Here is a 19108-nt window from a genome sequence, read left to right as displayed (position 1 = left end):
GGGACTAAAACACCAAAAAACAAGTCAGACAGCAATTTTTTCTGGAGTAGGTTCAGTCGGACCGAAATAATGTAATATACTAGAATTAATTAAAAGCATGAATAATTAATTAAAATGATTATAATTAATTGAGATTTAATTAAATATAATTCATTAATCCTTTTAATTAATTAATTGATTAAAAGAATTAATTAAAACTAATTAATTGAAAGGTTAGTCTCTCAGACTGTTTTTGTTTTTACAGATTTTACACTTTTTCCTCATACAAATGGTCAAGTGCCTCTTCAAGTGCCACCCACAACTCAGCAGCCACCTCCACAAAAGAGGGAGAGAAAGCCACTTGCAATTGTCGATCCTAATGCCAATGAGGAAGTGAGCGTATCACCTGATTCGGTTAGTCGGAGTAGGAGTGAATCCACTTCCTAGGTTGGTTTTATATCTGCTTGAAAAGAAATTTATAGCGTAATCAATGTAGTGTATGTAGTAATCAATGTAGTGACCGGGGTTGGTTAGTCGGGGGTAGGAGTGAATCTACTTCTGAGGCTGGCTTTATGTAAGCTTGAACATAAATTTACAACATAACCAATGTAGTGTAAATGTCGTATGATGAGAATGCTAATATTCAAGGTACGAAGAAGATAATTTTTCAGTGATTAAAAAATTGAAATAAATGAATTATAACAAAATAAATGGAAACGTTCGGGAAAAAAAGTCACTGAAATTTTGGGGTTAGTTGGACTCCTTGCAATTGAATTTAAATTTTTTTTATTTAGCTCACATTTTTAAATAAAAGTGCATGTGCTAGTATTTTTTAGTTGTTATAGCATTAAATGTCCAGCTGTTGTAGTGTCAATTAAGTTTACATGGAAGAATTTGAGCTAGGTAAGTTTTTTCTTAAAATCATGAATTGAATTTCCGAGTCCAAGATGCATAAATTTTCAGGAAAAGGCCACTGGCTTAATAGCACCAGAATTTGTGGTAAAAAAAGAAGAAAATTTTAACTCAAATTCCTAACGGCTATAGAAGTTATCTAATATGGTTAAAACAGTGACCATAGTATTAGACCATCTCTCCTTGTAAGCGCGTGTACATTTTTTTGTATTCCTTTCATTGGCTGGCTTGTTTTTTAACAAGAAACCTAAATAACCATATTAAAGTACAAATGGTTAAATAACTACCAGGTGAACACATTTCTTATCCTCAGATGGGGGTGGGGTCTGTTCAAAATCAGCCAATTGCCTTTTCGAAACTTTTTAATTTTGTTTGAGGGGCTTGTACGAAGAGGGGAGCCGGTAGAATTGGTCAGTTGGTTTTGGAAAGACACCCTCCTTAATGCAGAAATAAATGTTTCGTAGAATTGCTAGTACCTATGGTACTATTATATCATTTATTATTTACCTAATTATTTACCTTATTATTATTATTATTATTATTACTTGCCTATTATTTGCCTAAATTAAAGATCTTGGAAGACTGTCGTTGTGTTTCGATATTTCTTATGAAGTATCTTTAATTATTGTCATCCTATCCTCTATAGACTATATATAGACTTATCGGCTGTTAAAATAGCCGAGCGAAATCCGATACAATATTGAGTTTCTCACTGTAATATTATTTCATTTTGGATTTGCCAATCTAAATGGGATATCTATTACGGAATATTAACGGCATAAACGTACCAACGCAAACATCTCAGAACGAACTACGATCCGACATTGAGAGGGAAGTTGGCATTTATTTTGAAAATTTGAAATTTATTTTGAAAATTTTGTCTTTACTTTAAGAAAAGAATGCATTCTTAAATTGTTTCTTCAAGAAACACTATAAAATTTCGGGACCACTGTAAGCGTTCTAAAATCCTTACTAAATATGGAGTGTTTCACTCAAACCTCCCTCCCCCCTGGTAGTTTGATATTGAAACCAAGAAAACTACACCAATGTGACTAGCTTTTGTCGTCTGAACTAACTTATTTTCATAAATTGACGTTACATATTAGGAGATTTAGTTAGGATTCTGCAAGATGCAATAAAAATGTAATTACTTCTGAAATTGTGAGTAATAAAACATAGAAAATAGTGAAATCCATGGGTTGTTTTAAAGCTATAAGGATAATAATTTGAACTTGGGACTAAAAATCTCTCATAAAAATACTCCAGAATCAGTCTGGGTCCACTTTCCAAATTTAGCTAATTCTTGTCTTCTTGCGGCTATCGATCAGGTAGCCTTTTGCTTCTCCCGAATATCAGACGATAGACTAAGTCGGTGTCGCTAGTCATTTTGTGAATATCACCTAGAAATGTCTTTGGTTCATAATTATTCAATAGTTGCATTAATGCCAATGACACACCATGAAATTAAAGTACGAAATTGCAAAAATGGTATTTCTTGTTCCTGTACACTCGGAAAATTTTGTCGTTATCATTTGTTTGTGGTTTTACATCTTGAATCATCATTCTGGAATATGGATCATATGTTATATGATCATGGGCCATATAGTTTAACCTTATAAACCCCCTACAGGAACGAATACCATAAAAAAATCTTCAGCGCTTACCATTTGGTTAATAGGCTAGACTTTAGAAAATTTTGATATGATTTATTCAAAATTGTCAATTTCAGCCCATGTTTTCAAAAATACAACATTAGACTCTCAGTTATGTGAAAATGGGAACACTTTCACTTGGTGTGGAAGGCTTAAAAACATTTATTTTTTTTTGGTAGGAAGGTACAATGGTAGGTCATATTTTTCACATTCAAAAATGGTGCATCCTTATTTGCTTGTCAGTCTTTTCACCAATGATCATGTCCAGAAGCTTGAGCAGGTATCATCAATCGAATTTGATTGCGACTTCGAATGAAACTAAGATTTGCTTCCGCATTTGCGTTTTGTCTACCATGTTTATGTTAGGGCATAACACACGCCAAGGCATAGAACCCTGCAGTAACTTTAGACCTGTAGGTTCTCAAGACTATTGGTTCGTCTGTCCTTTGAAGTATGCGCTTGGGTGTCTGACCTTAAGAGAAGCTAGATATTGTATATTGCTGTGTCAAAAAGCCACCAGAAAATTCAGATACACCATTTTAGTGTTGGAAGATGACTGTGGCACATATCCGTCAGCATGTCTGCTAAATCTATGCACGCTATATGACGGTTGTTCTCATAAACAATGGCAGCCGTTGAAAATTCAACATTTGATTTATCCTTGACGTTTCGGCACCTTTGTGGTGCCGTGAATTATATGGCGTTATCAATGCACACGGTGAAGCCAAGTAAACCATGTTATTATTTAACCATTTCGCTGCAATAAAGCCAGAATAATTGTCAGTCCTGTAATCTGACATTTTGCTGTCTTTTCTTTTATTTCACCATCTAAGAGGAGCGGGCTTCCCTTCATTCGTGCTTTTTTCGAAGTATCAATGCAAGGGAATACTTTGATTTTCAGACAGCTCATCAATTTCAAGCTCAAAAACTAATTGTCATATTCATCAGAAGTAAAACTATGTTGCCTACAGCTTCAAGATTACCCCAGTCACAAGCCCTAGTGCAAATGAAAGGGAATACTAAAGCTCTCTCCCTCTCTCTCTCTCATTGGGTTTCCCACTGGCATGCTAGTCAACTTTCCTTGTTAAAGGTTTCCAATTCCTTATACAATCACACTCATCCACTGAGTACAGCTACACAGGTGCACAGATGCTTAAGGCAGTGAATGGCTAGACCGTTGTTCAAGCGGTAACCATGTGCTACACTAATGCCCACAACTTGTTCATTTGGACTGAAATTCACTTTAGCCCATGTGAACTCCTTTCCTTATGACATGTTCAACCAGAATGCCTTGATAAACTTCAAAACAATGTACACAACTTGATACACCAGCTCTTGTGAATACATTTTCCCCTTATTCTTTTTTTGTAAATTGTTTCTTAAGTTTCTTTGCTCTTTGGAAGGAATCATTTTTTCATTAATTGAATGGTATTCTTCCAGCTTGACTTCAAAAAATTTGGAACGGATATAACCCAGGACTGGTCAAATCTTGTGTAGCTTTCTACATGTTTTTTAGCTTTATTATTATCGTAGAAATGTTTGGAAGGCAGTAACAGTTCCTAAATATCTTCTGTAGATTGGCTCTAGACACTACTAGAAGGAGATCTTTACATAACATCAATAGCAGTGCTCCTATACCCTAGTATCATATACTGACTTTGGATGTTTTAGGTTTGTAAAACGAGCGGATTTGTTTTTCTTTTCACAAAAACAAGTGTATTAATTTCTTCGTCTTTTATCTTACCCCATTATGATCCTTCAGCCTCCAGCCCCGAAAAAGAAGTGTCAAAAGAAGAAAAAAAAAGTTAAGAATGAATCATATAAGATAAATAAAAAAAAAACAAGTTTATCAAATGTAAATAAGGAGCAGCATTAAAACCTAAAACAGGACTAGGAATTTTTCTATATATGACGACTGCCTTGTACTTATTTAACAAAGCTTGTTATTTCAAGTAATCCTTGCGTTTCAGCAATCAAGACAAGGAACTGTATCTCGCTACTGATCCACATTCTTGCACACAAGAACGTATTTTATCATAACCAAGAAAAGGAAATCAAAATTAACACTAATTTTGTCGTTAATAAACCATATTCCAGTTCAGTAAATGGCAAGACTTGAGCAAACTCACCCTATTCATAATATGCACCTGATTTGTTTCATTCCTCCACATTTTTGTGGGTTTTGTTTAAAAAGTTGAATGAAGATCTATTTAACCGTTTGTTTTTATTTTTTCTTGCGAAGAGAACAAAGTGTCATTCAAAATTGCTCGTGAGAAAAGGCCGAATTGTCTCTAAATTATCTCTATTTTTGGAATGAATGGCTGTTTATGCTGCAAAAGAAAAGAAGAGTTCCTATTCATTGATATATTGAAAGAGGGTTTTTTCATTAACGTACAAAAAAGGTACCATTCAAATTTATGAGGGTGATTTTTTCAATAAGATTATATAAAAATACTTTTCAAAATATGAGTCTGGACGTCACAAAAATTTCTGGTCAGTTTCTGCAGCACTAGTTCAAAATTCAAATTTTCGAAAGTATGTTCTAATAATTTTCGAAAAGCCCTAGTTCAAATTTTTGAAATATGTTTGTTCATTGGAAAACCGGGTACTTGGTAAAGTGATATAATAGTAATTCACTGATAGTGTAATTTATAATGCTCAAACAAGGCTTCATAAAAATGAGACTGGCATGTGCGCGCTTAAAAAAATACGGCACTTTTCATCAATTTATTTTGTAGCCTACTTCAGGCTTTGTTTGTTAAGGCAAAATATATTAAATTAAATGCAGTGCTTTTCTAAGTGGCTGAGCACTACAAAAAGGCAAAATTCTACCCAATTGACTTCTTGCTATCTCAGAGAGGGTTTAGGTTAGGAAAATGAAACTTTCAGGGAGGAATCTACAGACTATAGTGTGGCCCAAGAAGGTGTTTTAAATCACCCACCTCCACTCCTTCTCCCTCTAGAGGGCCCTGAAATTTTCCTAGATATTGAAATTTTGACAAAACAACATTTGACCTTAAATTTCTCTTACTAGCTGCATTTCTCTGCCTTTAGTTCTGAAAATGTAATTCCCATTATTTGAGTAGAATTTTGAGCCACATCAATGTTGTTTTTTTTCAAAATGTAGTGAATGTTTTTCTATATCTTTAAAATCTTATAAAATGGAATTGAGCAAAGTTATGAAGCTGAAAACAATTTTGTTGTACTTCAATTAAGTAGAAGATATATTTTGCAAGGTTTCACTTTAATAAGACACACATTTTTAAAAGTCATCAAAGGTCAGGGCCCTCTAGAGAGAGAAGAAGTGGAGGTAGTTGCTTCAAAATACCTTCCTGGGACATACTTTAGTCTATAGATTCATCCCTGAAAGTTTTATTTTCCTAACCTAAACCCTTTCTGAGATAGCAAGAAGTCAAGTAACTAGAATTTTACCCTACAAAAATTCTGTTAACTCAATCCTTAACTACATGGAGCCTACCAGAGAATATTATGAAGCCTGCAGACAACTATCTGTTGCATGTTACAATTTTACATCAGGCTAATTTTATTCTGATTAGATTATGTTTTATTGATGTATTTATGATAATTTTCCTGTGTTTTTTTGTTTTTTGCAGGAATCTTGGTCAACCATAACTGCATAATTAAAATTGTCATTGGTTTAGTTATATCTTAAAAAGCTTAGTGAAAGTTATGACATAGAAGATAATCAATCTGACCATTGGACTTTAAAATGTTAGAGGAAGAGCATTTGGTTGTTCCCTCATGATTATCTAGCTGTTGTTCAGAAGTATGGTTCAGAAAGACATTGCCCAATAAAATATCTAAGCTAGCCTGGATTTTGGGTTTCAGAAGAAAATTTTTAACAAGCAGCAGATGAGATACAACCCTAGAATTAGGTACAGGGCTGTTGCAGGGACTTTAGTTGTCAATAAGCGTTTTTAATCTGATACAATACAATACAATCCTAGAATTAGGGCTATTGAGAAGGGAAAATGTTAAGAAAACAATTCTCACTTCATAATATACAGCAAAATTATGCTTGACACATTTGAAGGTGCGTCCACTATACTTTATCCCCTCCCCCCTAATATGCAAATACATGGCTTATATTATATATTTCTCATGTTTTTTCCATTTCTTGATTTCATCAGTTTTGATTTATTTATCCATACACAAACTGAAAGAAGAATGATGCATGGCAAATTTCATTGGAAATATAAGTACTTTTGTACTTATGTACCAAAGTGTGTCATTTGATTAGAACCTGTTTCTCTGACCTCAATCCTGATGAAATATCACAAAATGTCATGAAAATATAATACCTTAGAAAAGATTTGGGCTACATATTTGCACATTAAGAGGGTTGGTTGGGTGGGTGTAAAGTAAACAGGGTGTGCATGAAAAATGCATGAGGTACAATTATTCTGTATAGAATGAAGTAAGAATTGTTTTCTAACTGTCCAAATGCTTTACCCCCACATCTCTTAATTTGTAAATATATAGCCCAAATTACATTTTTCCCATCTATTGTGTCACTTGTCTTTGTCTTGTCTCATGCTAAGCTGAAAAGAGCTGTTAAGCTGAAAGAAACCAACTTGTTCCTCAGTTTCACATAGTGTAAAGTTGAGTGTTTGCCATATAATACACAAGTACCAAAATATGTAATTTGTGCTATATACTTGTACAATAGAGGAGGGGGATAAAGTATAGTGTGAGTGCCTTCAAAATGTATTAAATACAATTTTTAGGGATGCTGTAAAGTAAGAATTGTTGTATTAACATGTTTCCTTCTCAATAGCCCCAATTCTAGGCTTATACATTAAGTGGCTCTGAACAAACAGTTTTAAATACAAAATGCTGCATCTGAACCTAGTTACATCCTGTTTTCCAAGATTTTTAAAATGAAATAAGACCTCTAAGGGCAAATATGTCTAGGATTGCCTTTCATGTTCTGTGAACATCATGTGTTTACAACAGAAAATTTATTTAGACATTTTTTTTTCTTAACAGGAGTAAGGTTAAAGCCCCCAAAGCTTTCCACAACCTGGAAAAGGGCAAACCCTTTACTGAGAACAAAATGGATTCTAAATATTTTTTTTAAACTTTAATATATATAAAATTTTAAAGACTTTCAAGAATGAAAATCAGTACAAATTCAATGGTTAATCTACATTCATTTATTGTTTTGGGTGATTGATTATGATAATCATTTCTTTTTGTTTTTCCTGTTGTTATGAGAAATAGAAACACATAGCTCAAAATCAAAGTTGTTTCAAGTAAAGTCCAAAGTATGCTCCACAAACTACCGCAAACAGGAGTAAGGCTAAAGCTCACTCGGCTTTTCAAAGCCTGGAAAATGGTATGCCTTTACTGAGAATAAAATGGATGTTAAAGTTATAACTTTAATAAATCTAAAATTATTGTAACTGATTTTTTCTCAAGGACAGCTGCTTTCAACATATTATTGGGTATTGTTGAACAAGGAGGGGGGAAGATCAACAGAGATTTATTATATTGTTGTTTCAGATGGTTGGGTGGGTGTAAAGTAGACAGGGTCTGCTTGCAAAGTGCATTAGATATCTCATTTGCTGCTTGTTAAAATTTTTCATCTGAAACCCAAATCCAGGCTAGCCTGAATATTTTATACTTTCAAGAATATGCTTAGGTAAAGTGCTATCTATAACAGAAATTTCACTCATTGTAAAACACTTTTATTTCCTTTTTTCATCTTTTGGTCTATAAGAGTTATATGTTTTGGCGACTGATTTTGAAATGCTATATGTTTCTTTGTTCTTTCAATTAACATACTTTGGCATTTAGTATCTTCAGCCAAATTCTTTTTAAGTTGAATGCATAATATTTAGAGAAGTTGTTGAATTCTGATTTTTTCTTGAGGAGACAATTTTTCAAATGCAGTGAAAAACAGGAGACAATTGAGTGCAATAACTTCCAAGATGGAAACAAGGGATTTTTATAGTACCGGTTTGCATTGCATGAGATAATTAATTCACAGAACACTGCACAACTATTAGCATTTGAATGTTAATACTATTTTTAAGTTCACAGTAAAATTGAGGGCTCAAAGACAAAACAAAACATGGTTGCTTAGCCTTCAATACAGTTAATGACTATTAAAAAGAAAAGATAAAAAAGGCAGCAGTCATAACTGATTGGGCTTGTACTTGACAGATAAAAATATAGTGTTGTTTGAGTTGATGAATGATAAAAGGAAAACACCATCCCAACCATGCATTTTAGCTCTTCATGGTAACTCCCACAAGGAAACTATGAAAAATAATTTAAAGTTACTGAAAGTTCTAGTGTACTTTTTAAAATTAAGAATTGATTGGAGAGCAATCACCCTTTATGACTGTCATTTCCCCAATCACATCCTACCAAAATTTTGAGGTAGGCATTTTGTCCAGTATAGACGTAAGGTCCAAAAATTATGATTCTAGGGATGTCAACCCCCCCCCCCCCCCCACACACAGTCCTCAGCAGGGGCATAAATTTCTATGGGGCAGGGCAAGCAACTGCCTCCTCCAGACCCAAGTTTACTTCCCCCCAGACCTTAGTTTGCCTCCCCAGCTGAAATTTAGTTTCTGCAGAAAATCTTTTCAATAATTAAACAAGTGTGCATATTTCAAGTGTCCAGGGATACAACTTAGTTTTCTGTAGTATATCTTCAGCTTTATGGTAATATTTGGATCATTTTTCAGGTTATGCTGTCATGTTCACTTGATTTGGGAAAATTGGCTACAACTTTGCCCCCCCCCCCCCTCCCTTCAGGATTTTGATGAAATAACAGCACTGGTCATCAGGGCAAGGGATATAAGTCATGCTAGTTGCCCATTATTAACATACAAGGTTTTTATGGAAGGATTCGTCACATAAACTTTGAAGGGGGCTCATTCAATTGGAGATTGGAAGTTCTTGTCCTTGTTTGAAAAGTGAAAAGTGATTGGAGGGAAGAAAGCACCCCATGCACTTTTTTCCCCAAATGTATCTGATTGAAGTTTGATATAGCCATTTTGTTCAAAATAGTCCAAGGATCATATAAAAATGCCTTCAAAGTTGACACAACCCCCTGTTGGCCAGGTACAGGGGTTGTAAGTTATGCCCCTTGGATATATAAGATTTTATAGAAGGATTGGTTGTATGAACTTTGTAGGAGGCTCCTTTGATTGGAAATTGATAGTTCTAGTAGCCTTTTAACAGTCAAATTTCATTATTGACATGCCATCACTTTTTTTCCGACCACGTGTGTATTTACTCTTCATTTTCATTTTTGACTTGTTCGTATTCTTGGTGCCGCATTTCTTCTAACCGTGTGTGTCCTTGCTTCTCATTTTTGACATGCTCTAACTGTCGTTTTGTATATCTTCTAACCGCTCGTATCTTTTCTCTTCATTTTCATTTTGGAGAGGTTTTTGTATTTTGAGTACTTCACACAATTTAGCAATGGCCTTTGCTTTAGCTGTCTGCATTGGTGTTGTTGCAATTGGTGGTCCAGGTTTTTGACTTTCGCTTCTTATCAGGTTTGATAGTTCAGGTGTTGGCTCCAAAGAATCATCATTTATAGTAACTGCAACTGCAAATTTTGTTTTTTTTTGGCTTTCCATCAGACAATATATTATATAAATAACTGATGCGTTGAAAACTCAATAATTTTATTTGTGCTAAATATGTCCAAATAGTTTTTAAATCGCGTTAGACCACGAACAAAAGACGCTTTAGGCTCAGCAAATTTGAGTGGACACAGATGATATATTAACAGTATTCAAAATTTTCCGCTTTAATATTGTGGATATATCGTTGTATTTTGTGGTTCAGTGTTTTACAGTATTTGACTGGTATTTGACCAGTGGGTTTTGAGATTGGAAGTGATAATATTGCTAAAAATGCAATATTTCAGAGACCCAAAAGTGCTTGCCAAAGTTGCTAAAAATGTGTTTTTTGGCTGGAAATGCACACTAAAGTTTCCACCATTTTGAGGCAATACTATTTGAAATATAAAATGCATGTCCTTTTCATGGTCTCGGATAAAATGTTACATTAAACGATTTCTATTTTGAAGCTTCTCTTTCTTTGGTAATTCTGTCTTTTCATCATCTAACTCCTTCATACTACCTTTTCAGGAGGAGGAAAGAATGCGAAATACTGGAGAACAATTAAGAGAAGAAAGGGACACGATGGAAGACCAAAGGCAGGAAGAGCAACGCCAACAAGTACGCCTTGAAGAGGAATGTACACTATTTGAAGAGGAGAAAAGGATATTTGAACAGGAAAAAAGAAAATTGAAAGACGAAGCTCAAAGAAAATGTGCAGAAGAAAAGCATCTGCTTGAAAAAGAGAGGGCTCGAAAAGCAAAGGAGCTGGAAAAACAAATGGAGGAGGTTATTTTAATGTTTTGTTATGATAATAATTTTATCAAAGGATATCCAAAGAAGTCTTATCCGAGGGGGAGGGCAAGGAATAGAAGATGAAGAAAGGCAGATAGATAGATAGATAGATACAATTTTTATTTTCACCAAAATTTTCATGACACTGGCAATTTTTTTTTGGTATAGTCACATTAAAAAGCGACGCAAAAAGAAAAACGAAAACGAAACAGTTATCAATCCTCCTAATTTTCGCTATACATTTTTACAAAACTAGGTATAAAATTCTTCACTAACCGCTGTTGGGCACAGCGCACCGGCTGAAGTTTGTCATCAGGCACTGCAACCTTGCACGGGGGTTGTTTTGTTGTGGATTGAGGGGGGGGAGGGTTTTGTGGATTGGGTGGATTAAAGATTTTCGTCCGAAATCCATGCAGAGTTTCTCTCTTCTTTTTTCCAGAGTTTGTATTTTAAACTTTGTCAGCAGCTCTTCATACAACATTTCTGCCTGCTTCGAAACTATCATTAGAGCTCTTTTCTGAACTCTTTCAAGCCTGGCGCTTTGCTCAGCCGTCAGTCCAAAATGCCATACAGGAGCTGCATATTCCAGAATTGGGTGAATAAAAGATGTAAATATTAGGAGGAGGTGATCTGGAGGGGCGCTATAAAAAAATATAAAAAAATAAAAAGAGGGGAGGGAGAGATGGCCTAGTTGCCCTCCAATTCTTAGCTACTTAAAAATGCAACTAGACTTTTTTTTTTACTTTTTTACGAATGTTTTGGTTAGTAATAAACATACGTGCCTTACGAATTAACTTACGTACCGAACTTCTATATTTGTGTATTTTCATAACGTATATGAAGGAATCGCCCCCTCGTCAATACCCTTGCTCTTTACACTAAAGCTTAAATTTTAGAATAACTAAAGCCCAAATCTGTAAGAATGGCCCCTGAATCACAAAGGCTGTTGAATAAATAGTTGAAATTTCTGAAAATACTTTATCTTAAAGAGTAAGGTATTGTGAAGGAGACGAACCCCCTTTTTTACGTAATATTTTATGTTCGTTTTAAGTTTGAATGCTGCTCATTACTTCCAGTTGACCAAAATTTTTGTTTATTTTCTCATTGTTTTTTTTTCTTTTTTTATAATAATTATAGAAAATCCTGCGCCCCCATCATGGAAATTCTTCGACTAAGCTGAACCAAGTGGCGATCTCAAAATTTTGATCCCGTGACTTTGGAGAAAAAGTGTGCGTGAGAGGGGAGACTAGCTACCCTACAATTTTTTGGTCACCTTAAAAAGGACACTAAAACTTTTAATTTCCGTTAGAATGAGCCCTCTTGCGACATTCTAGGACCAGTGGGTCGATACGATCACTCCTGAAAAAAAAACACGCATCCGTGATCTGTATTTTGGCAAAAAATTCAAAATTCCACATTTTTGTAGATAGGAGCTTGAAACTTCTACAGTAGGGTTATATTCTATGGCTCTTAGGGAATGTTTCCGCCTATTTTCGAAAATAAGGCAAATTTTATCAGGCTCTTAACTTTTGATGGGTAACTGTTCCCTAACAATAGTCCTCTTGCCCAAGACACTTTACTTTTCTCTTTCCCTGTGAAATAAAAATGTTGACTATGTAATATGTAACATAACACCTCTTAATTTACAATAGACAAATCGTTTACTTTTCTTGCAACTTTAAAGTGCCCTCTCTCCCCTCTGTATTTAATCCATTTAAATAGTAAACTTAACTCTACATATCATAATGGGATTTCAGTCAATCATTACAATGCAATTGTTGGTTCAGTGTGTTTTTTTTTTCGTCGATAAAAGAAGAAGAAACTGTTTGCGGAGTTTTCTTCAGTGTTTTCCAAATGCATAGCCCTCTCTGAACTATACTACTTGATTAATCTAAAAAACACAAAAAGTATTTATTTTAAAGCTAATTTTTCTCTTAATTTATCTGAGATATCCTTTGAACTCGGGCATGGGCAATTTCCGAGAATACTAATGAAGAAACAATCCCCAGTCGCCCCACATTTGAAATGAAGTTTTACTTGAAGGGTAATGACTCGTCAAAACCTGAACTAAAAACGCTAAATAGCTCTATTTCTTTTATTCTCTAATTGTCGTTTTTTAATATTTTAAGACAGTTCCACAGCTTTGAAACTCACTGGAACCCAGGGGCAGTTAATGTCATTAGAAAAATAGTTGGACATCGGAAGGTGAAGCCAGACTCCGATGAATGCAAAAATTCAGAAATTTGTAATTCCGATAGTTTAATGAGGCAGTTAAACAGTTTACTGTTTCTAATGAGACTCGAAAGAGACTAGAACAATAGACAGCTCTTAGTAGGTTGTAGACCAGTCGCTGTATCTGATGACAATGCGAATCTGAGCATTTTTTCATTTTTAATAGAAACATAGTACTGTGAGTGTAATGTGAACATTGCTGTAGATTGTAAATGCCCTTCTAAATTTGAACTGACGTCATTGGCTATAATCGGTGTGTTCTTAACTAATTGAAGAACCAAAGTTCACAAGCTTTAATACAACCCAAACCAATCCCTTAGCATGCCCCCGTGAAATTTTCAAAAATCAATTTACCTTGAACCAAACGCAGTTCGTATAGTGCTTTGATCAAACCTCCCTTGTATTTGTCAAGTGAGATCCTCATTTCTCCTCACTCCTCATTTCTTTGTTTGGTTTTGAAATTTTTTTCAAGCATTGAATGATTGTATCATATCTCTTTTCTAAGAAAAATTTGGATTTCACGAGAGATTCACCCGGAAGTCACCTTTATAGGATATTCAAGGAATCAAGTAGGGACAACGCAATTGCACAGGCTCAAGTATGTTGTGCTTCTTCTCTATATCTTAATTTCTGTGTTTTCATCAATTTTATGTTTCTTCCTTTTCTTGCAATTTCCCAGCCTAGTTCTCCAATTTTATATGTGTGATTTTGCTTTAGCTATGTGGGTTTATTTTGCTTTTAGCATGGCTTTGGCCATGTGGCTCTATTAAATTTCAATTTAAAGTATTTTAAAAATTAATTTTCAATGTTTTTCCATGTAATGTTTATAAAGCATAGTGGGACAGTAAATTAATATTATTTGTGTTTTTGTTTTGCTTTATTATTTTTTTCTTGAAATTATCTTCTCTTTTTGTATATTATTTTTACCGTCTTTATATTTTATATCTGATTTATTGGTATATCTCTGCCTTTACGCTTCACGTAGATTTTTCTTAAAAGAAAGTTAGATATTAGATAAACATATATAGCTTACCGTCATGTCTTTTATGGAAATATGTTGAGTAATTTGATATAGACTGCACACGTTAACTTGGGTTTCATGTTACTCAGATCACACTGTTGTCGTAATTTTCCATATAGACATAATTAAGCTCAATCCCAATGTTTCCCCTTGTGTAATTTAGTGAGTTTGTCGTTTTTCGATTTTTTAAATATACAATTTTATTATTGACAATCAGAGTGAAGATTGGCGATTAAAATTAGTAAATATGAAACATGATAAAAATTATTATTGTAATTACTATAAAATTATGTTTTATGGGCATAATTATTATAAAAATTATAAACAAACAGCATTGCAAGATTTACAGTAAATCCGCTAAAGAAAATTCAAAGATGAAACCATGTCCATGTTTTAACAGTCAATTCTGCCTTTCACTGATTATTCTCTGACATTTTCTCAGAGGGGTGGGGGCGTAAATCTAGCAGTGTAATGCAACAATCTCATTATTAAGTCAGATCCGTTGTGATTATGATCAGATTCCTACTAAATATTCTCTGATGGTTGGGGTTTGAAGAACTTCCACTGCTAAGCCCATTTAAAGCTGTGACCTCTAGAAAAGGCATATTAATAAAAATATTATCATCTTAGTAGCCCCAAGAATCGTGGCTCTTAAGACGGATTTTAAACCGTTTGATAGAAGCGCTTTGTACTAATCATTAATCTGAAATAATATAGAATTATGGTATTCATTTGTCATCTTAAAATGGGAATATTTACCTCTAGTGTATAATCTTTGTATCATGTTTGTCTAGTTGAGTATTGTTTTAACAGTCAATTCTGCCTTTCACTGGTTACCCTTTACATTTTCTTGGGGGAGGGGGGGGGGTAAATGTAACAAAATAATGCAACATTCTCATTATTCCGTGGGATCGGTTGTGATTATGATCATAGACCTACTAAGTATTCCTTGATAGTTTGGGTTTGAAGATGCTCCACTGATAATCCCATTTAAAGCTGTGAGCTCTTGTAAAGGCATATTAATAAAAATAATATCCTCTTAAAAATCATGTTCTTTTTTTCACTGCGTGTTAGGACCCTATTAATAAGCTAAGGAATTTCTTGTCAGTCTGTGCTTAAATATTCGACTAAATTATTGATCCTATAAATAATTAATCATAATATTATTGATCCTAAACCAAAGCCGTGATACGGGGTCGAAATTTTAATATAACTATTGAAATTGGTCTTCTTCAGACCACAGACCGCCTCTTCAGACCACATATGCTACACGGAATGCTTGCTGCCCCTCTCCTCCCCTCATATATGGATTTATAAATATAAATTATGTAATAGAACTTTTTATCTAGAAATCGAGAATTTTCCAAACTGTAATACTGTAAAAGCATATCAGCATCTAAAACAGAAAATTGTTATAAAACCTATGGTCTCCTCCAGAAAGATTTTGGAGCCTCATATTTCCTTCTTCTCTCATAGCTGTCTTCTCTCCTATTTCTTGAAGACCGTGAGCTATCCCTGTTGGGAGATCCATCTTTTCTGTATCTCTTCTTTCGATCTTCCTCTTCCTTTTCTGCCATATCCAACCTTCGTTTGCGATACCTTCCTTGGAATGGAGAGGGTGTCCTTTGTTTGTACTGTTTCTTGTGATATTGGTCACTCTCTTCCACTGCAGAAATTGATGAGCCTGCCCTGAGTAATTTTCTCTCCATTTCATCCAGGATTCTTCGCCTCATTTCTTCCAAATTATCCTCGTCCAATCCATTTTCCACTGTTTCTAAATTTGCTGCATTACTCTCATATGAATTGCTAAAGTCGTGGTAATGGCCTTTACAAATCGCACAGTCACAATAAAAAGATATTTCTAATTCAAAACTTTGATCCATGTTAATATCTATTATGTTGTTGCTTGATGTAAGTAAGTTTCACAACTGGAAAGTTTTAACGAATTCATTTCCTTATATTAATGAACGACATAGCTCTTAGATATTTGCACCAATCAATGTAAAGAGAATTGCTGACGTATGATCTTCGGAAACATTCCGTTTAACGGTTGTAACAGCCCAATTCAGCTGTTTCTTGGATGTAACAGCCTTGCATAAAAGGCCCAGTAACAGCGCTATTTTAGTTATGGTTGTAATTAAAATTTTGTTTTCCAAAATCTTACAGTCGTAAAAAACCTAGTATGCATTTTACGTTTGAAGCAATGCATAGCAAATAGTATGATTCAAATCATTAGAAATACATTCAGCCATTGAAATGTATGGCTGAAACCAAAAATCAATGCGCTTAAAACTGGCAATTAGGCTCAAATAAATATCAGTGGAACATTCTTTTTGTGAATAGAACTTATTTACCTTTTTTGGGTGCTTATTTTTATCTTTTTAATTTTTTTCTAGAATAAAATGTACCAGCATATCAATATTTGTAATTATTAATTCGAATTACATTCTTGAAATTGGGTTAGGTTTTGAAATCCAGGTTAGGTTTCGGGGTTTGAACCCCTTCCCTCCCCCAAAATGTTTTCTGACTCGTAAAAACATAACAAAAATGGATATAAGCACATTTTTTTTGTTTGTGTGAACCCCCCACCTCACCCTCGGAAAAAGATAGTTACACTATCTTTTTTTACACTATCTAAACTATCGGAAAACATAGTTACACTATATTAATCACTATAAATAATATAGTCAAAATAATATATATTGAATGATTAAATTATTCAATTTAGCAATGGGATTTTTTCAATTGATTTAAGAATTCAAATAATTTAAACGGTGACAGGGAGAAGCTGACACTTTCATCTATTGAGTAAACCTATAATTAATTCGGATTACATTCTTGAAATTCGGTTTGCTATATTGTTCACTTTAAATTTTCTTCATTTTTTCAAATAATTCGACTTCTCACTCGGTATATTCAATTTTGGCTTTAAGTGTATAGTTTGATGTATATAGTCTTCAGTAACTCATTAACTACATTTACTTTTTTTTCACTTTGCCCTATTGTCTCAATAATTCTATGCATTTTTTTTTTCCTTGTTTAATTATCTTTTCATAGCCATCTAATTACTCAACCTTTCTATCCTGAACTATTTATTCTGGCTGCATACCAACAAGTTGATTTTAATCATATGTTTGTTTACATCCTGTGACACATGTGATCTTCTCTCAGCCAAAGATAGCAACACGTTTTCATCGTAATCACGTGTTTTTGTTTGTCAATGAGTTTATTATTTCCTTGTATTCAAATTTATTTTGCATACAAAACACTTTATTTGTCTTGTACTTTAAAGAGGGGTTTATTCCGGATTTTTTTTTTATTATAATTATTTTTATGGTAATTTTTTTCAAAATAAAACACAACATTTGAAAAGATTATTTAATTTAAATGACTTAGAAATAATACAGTTTATTTTATGTAGATAGGGTAAATGAACTGGGACACAATGTTTCTATAATGTAGGGAGAGGGCTCATTGTCAAAATTCTGAGATGGCCATTTTGTTAGCATAGTTGAAAAGTTCAATAACTATGTCTTTGGGTATAACTTCAATCCCCAACAACCAGGAAAAGGGTATAAGCTTTAAAATTTGCCTATAGTTTACGCATAGTAGTTGTTATGGAAGGTAAAAGTTTGTTTATTACTAGTTTGTAGCAGATGATACATCCATTAAAACATGAGAAACCATTTTTATGGCACTTGGTATCTACCAAGTGACATGTAGCGATCGCAAATCCTGTCGGTTTGTCTGTCCCGGTTATTCTAGCTTAGCATTTCCAGGTAATCTAGGACGATGAAATTTGGAGGCGGATTAGGAACTAGGCCAGATTTAAATTATAAAGTGTCGTTTCCCCGATTCCGCCTTCTGGAGGGGGGTGAGTGGGGGGACGGATAAATCGGAAAAATTAGAAAGAAATGACGTATTTTTAACTTACGAACAGGTGACCGGATCTTAATGAAATTTGATATTTAGATGGAAATCATGTCTCAGAGCTCTTATTTTAAATCCCGACCAGATCTGTTTACATTGGAGGGAGATAGAGGGGGAAACCAGAAATCTTGGAAAATGTTTAGAGTGGAGAGATCGGGATGAAATTTGGTGGATAGGATAAGCAATTGTCGTAGATACGTGATTGACGTAACCGGAATGGATCCACTCTCTTTTTGGTGGAGTTAGTGGGTGGTGTTCAGTGCTTTGGCGAGTTTGGTGCTTCTGGACGTGCGAGGACGATGCAAATTGTTAGATGTGTCAGGGAGCTGCTCAAATTGACTTGATAACGTCGTTTTCCCCGATTCGACCCTCTGGGGGGCTGAAGGGAGAGGAAAAATTAGGTATTTTTAATTTACGAGTGGGTGATCAGATCTTAATGAATTTTCGTATTTAGAAGGACCTCGTGACTCAGAGCTCTTATTTTAAATCCCGACCGGCATCAAGCCTCTGATTTTTTTAAAAAAAATCAATCTATCGATTTTTAGAAATTTGCTAGAGCTCATACCATATGAGCTCTTGGCTCTTCCGGCCTCGTCACAAGTGCCATCTGAGGTCTTAGCTCTTGTTCAATTAGCTCCTCAAGTTCAACTTCTGTGACTTTCTCTATCTTATTGGTAAATTTAGTTTCTAGTAATTGATCTTTTAGTGCTGTCAGTGCTGCCTAAACTTCCAACTTAACTTTTAAGGTCCTTGCAACTTCAGCTTCTTGAGCTGTCAGTATCTTAAAAGCAAATTTAGGTTCTAGTAATTTTGTAATTTTTTTGGGTTTTATGAGTAGTTTTTACTTTTTTATTTATCTTTAATTATTTTACACTCTTTTGTTAAACCTTTTATTTTAATTTATTATAATATTATTTATTCATATCGTATATATATATATATATATATATATATATATATATATATATATATATATATAT

At 34.1% G+C, this 19108-nt stretch overlaps 1 protein-coding gene across 2 annotated transcripts in view; it reads left to right on the top strand.

The window, feature by feature from the left end:
• Positions 1-244: 244 nt before the first annotated feature.
• Positions 245-19108, top strand: part of LOC136042264 (eukaryotic translation initiation factor 4 gamma 3-like) — a 54613-nt gene continuing 35749 nt past the window's right edge. For both annotated transcript variants that reach the window (XM_065727215.1, XM_065727214.1), the window contains exons 1-3: positions 245-426; positions 10682-10939; positions 13683-13775. In XM_065727215.1, the coding sequence (XP_065583287.1) occupies positions 10694-10939; positions 13683-13775 (339 nt within the window). In that variant the 5' untranslated portion in view covers positions 245-426; positions 10682-10693. The remainder of the gene's footprint in view (positions 427-10681; positions 10940-13682; positions 13776-19108) is intronic.

The sequence above is a fragment of the Artemia franciscana genome, unplaced genomic scaffold (genome assembly GCF_032884065.1).
Source record: "Artemia franciscana unplaced genomic scaffold, ASM3288406v1 PGA_scaffold_97, whole genome shotgun sequence".
Lineage (NCBI taxonomy): Eukaryota > Metazoa > Arthropoda > Branchiopoda > Anostraca > Artemiidae > Artemia > Artemia franciscana.
Note: the sequence above shows the minus strand (reverse complement) of the source record. Positions and strands in the feature narration are given on the sequence as shown.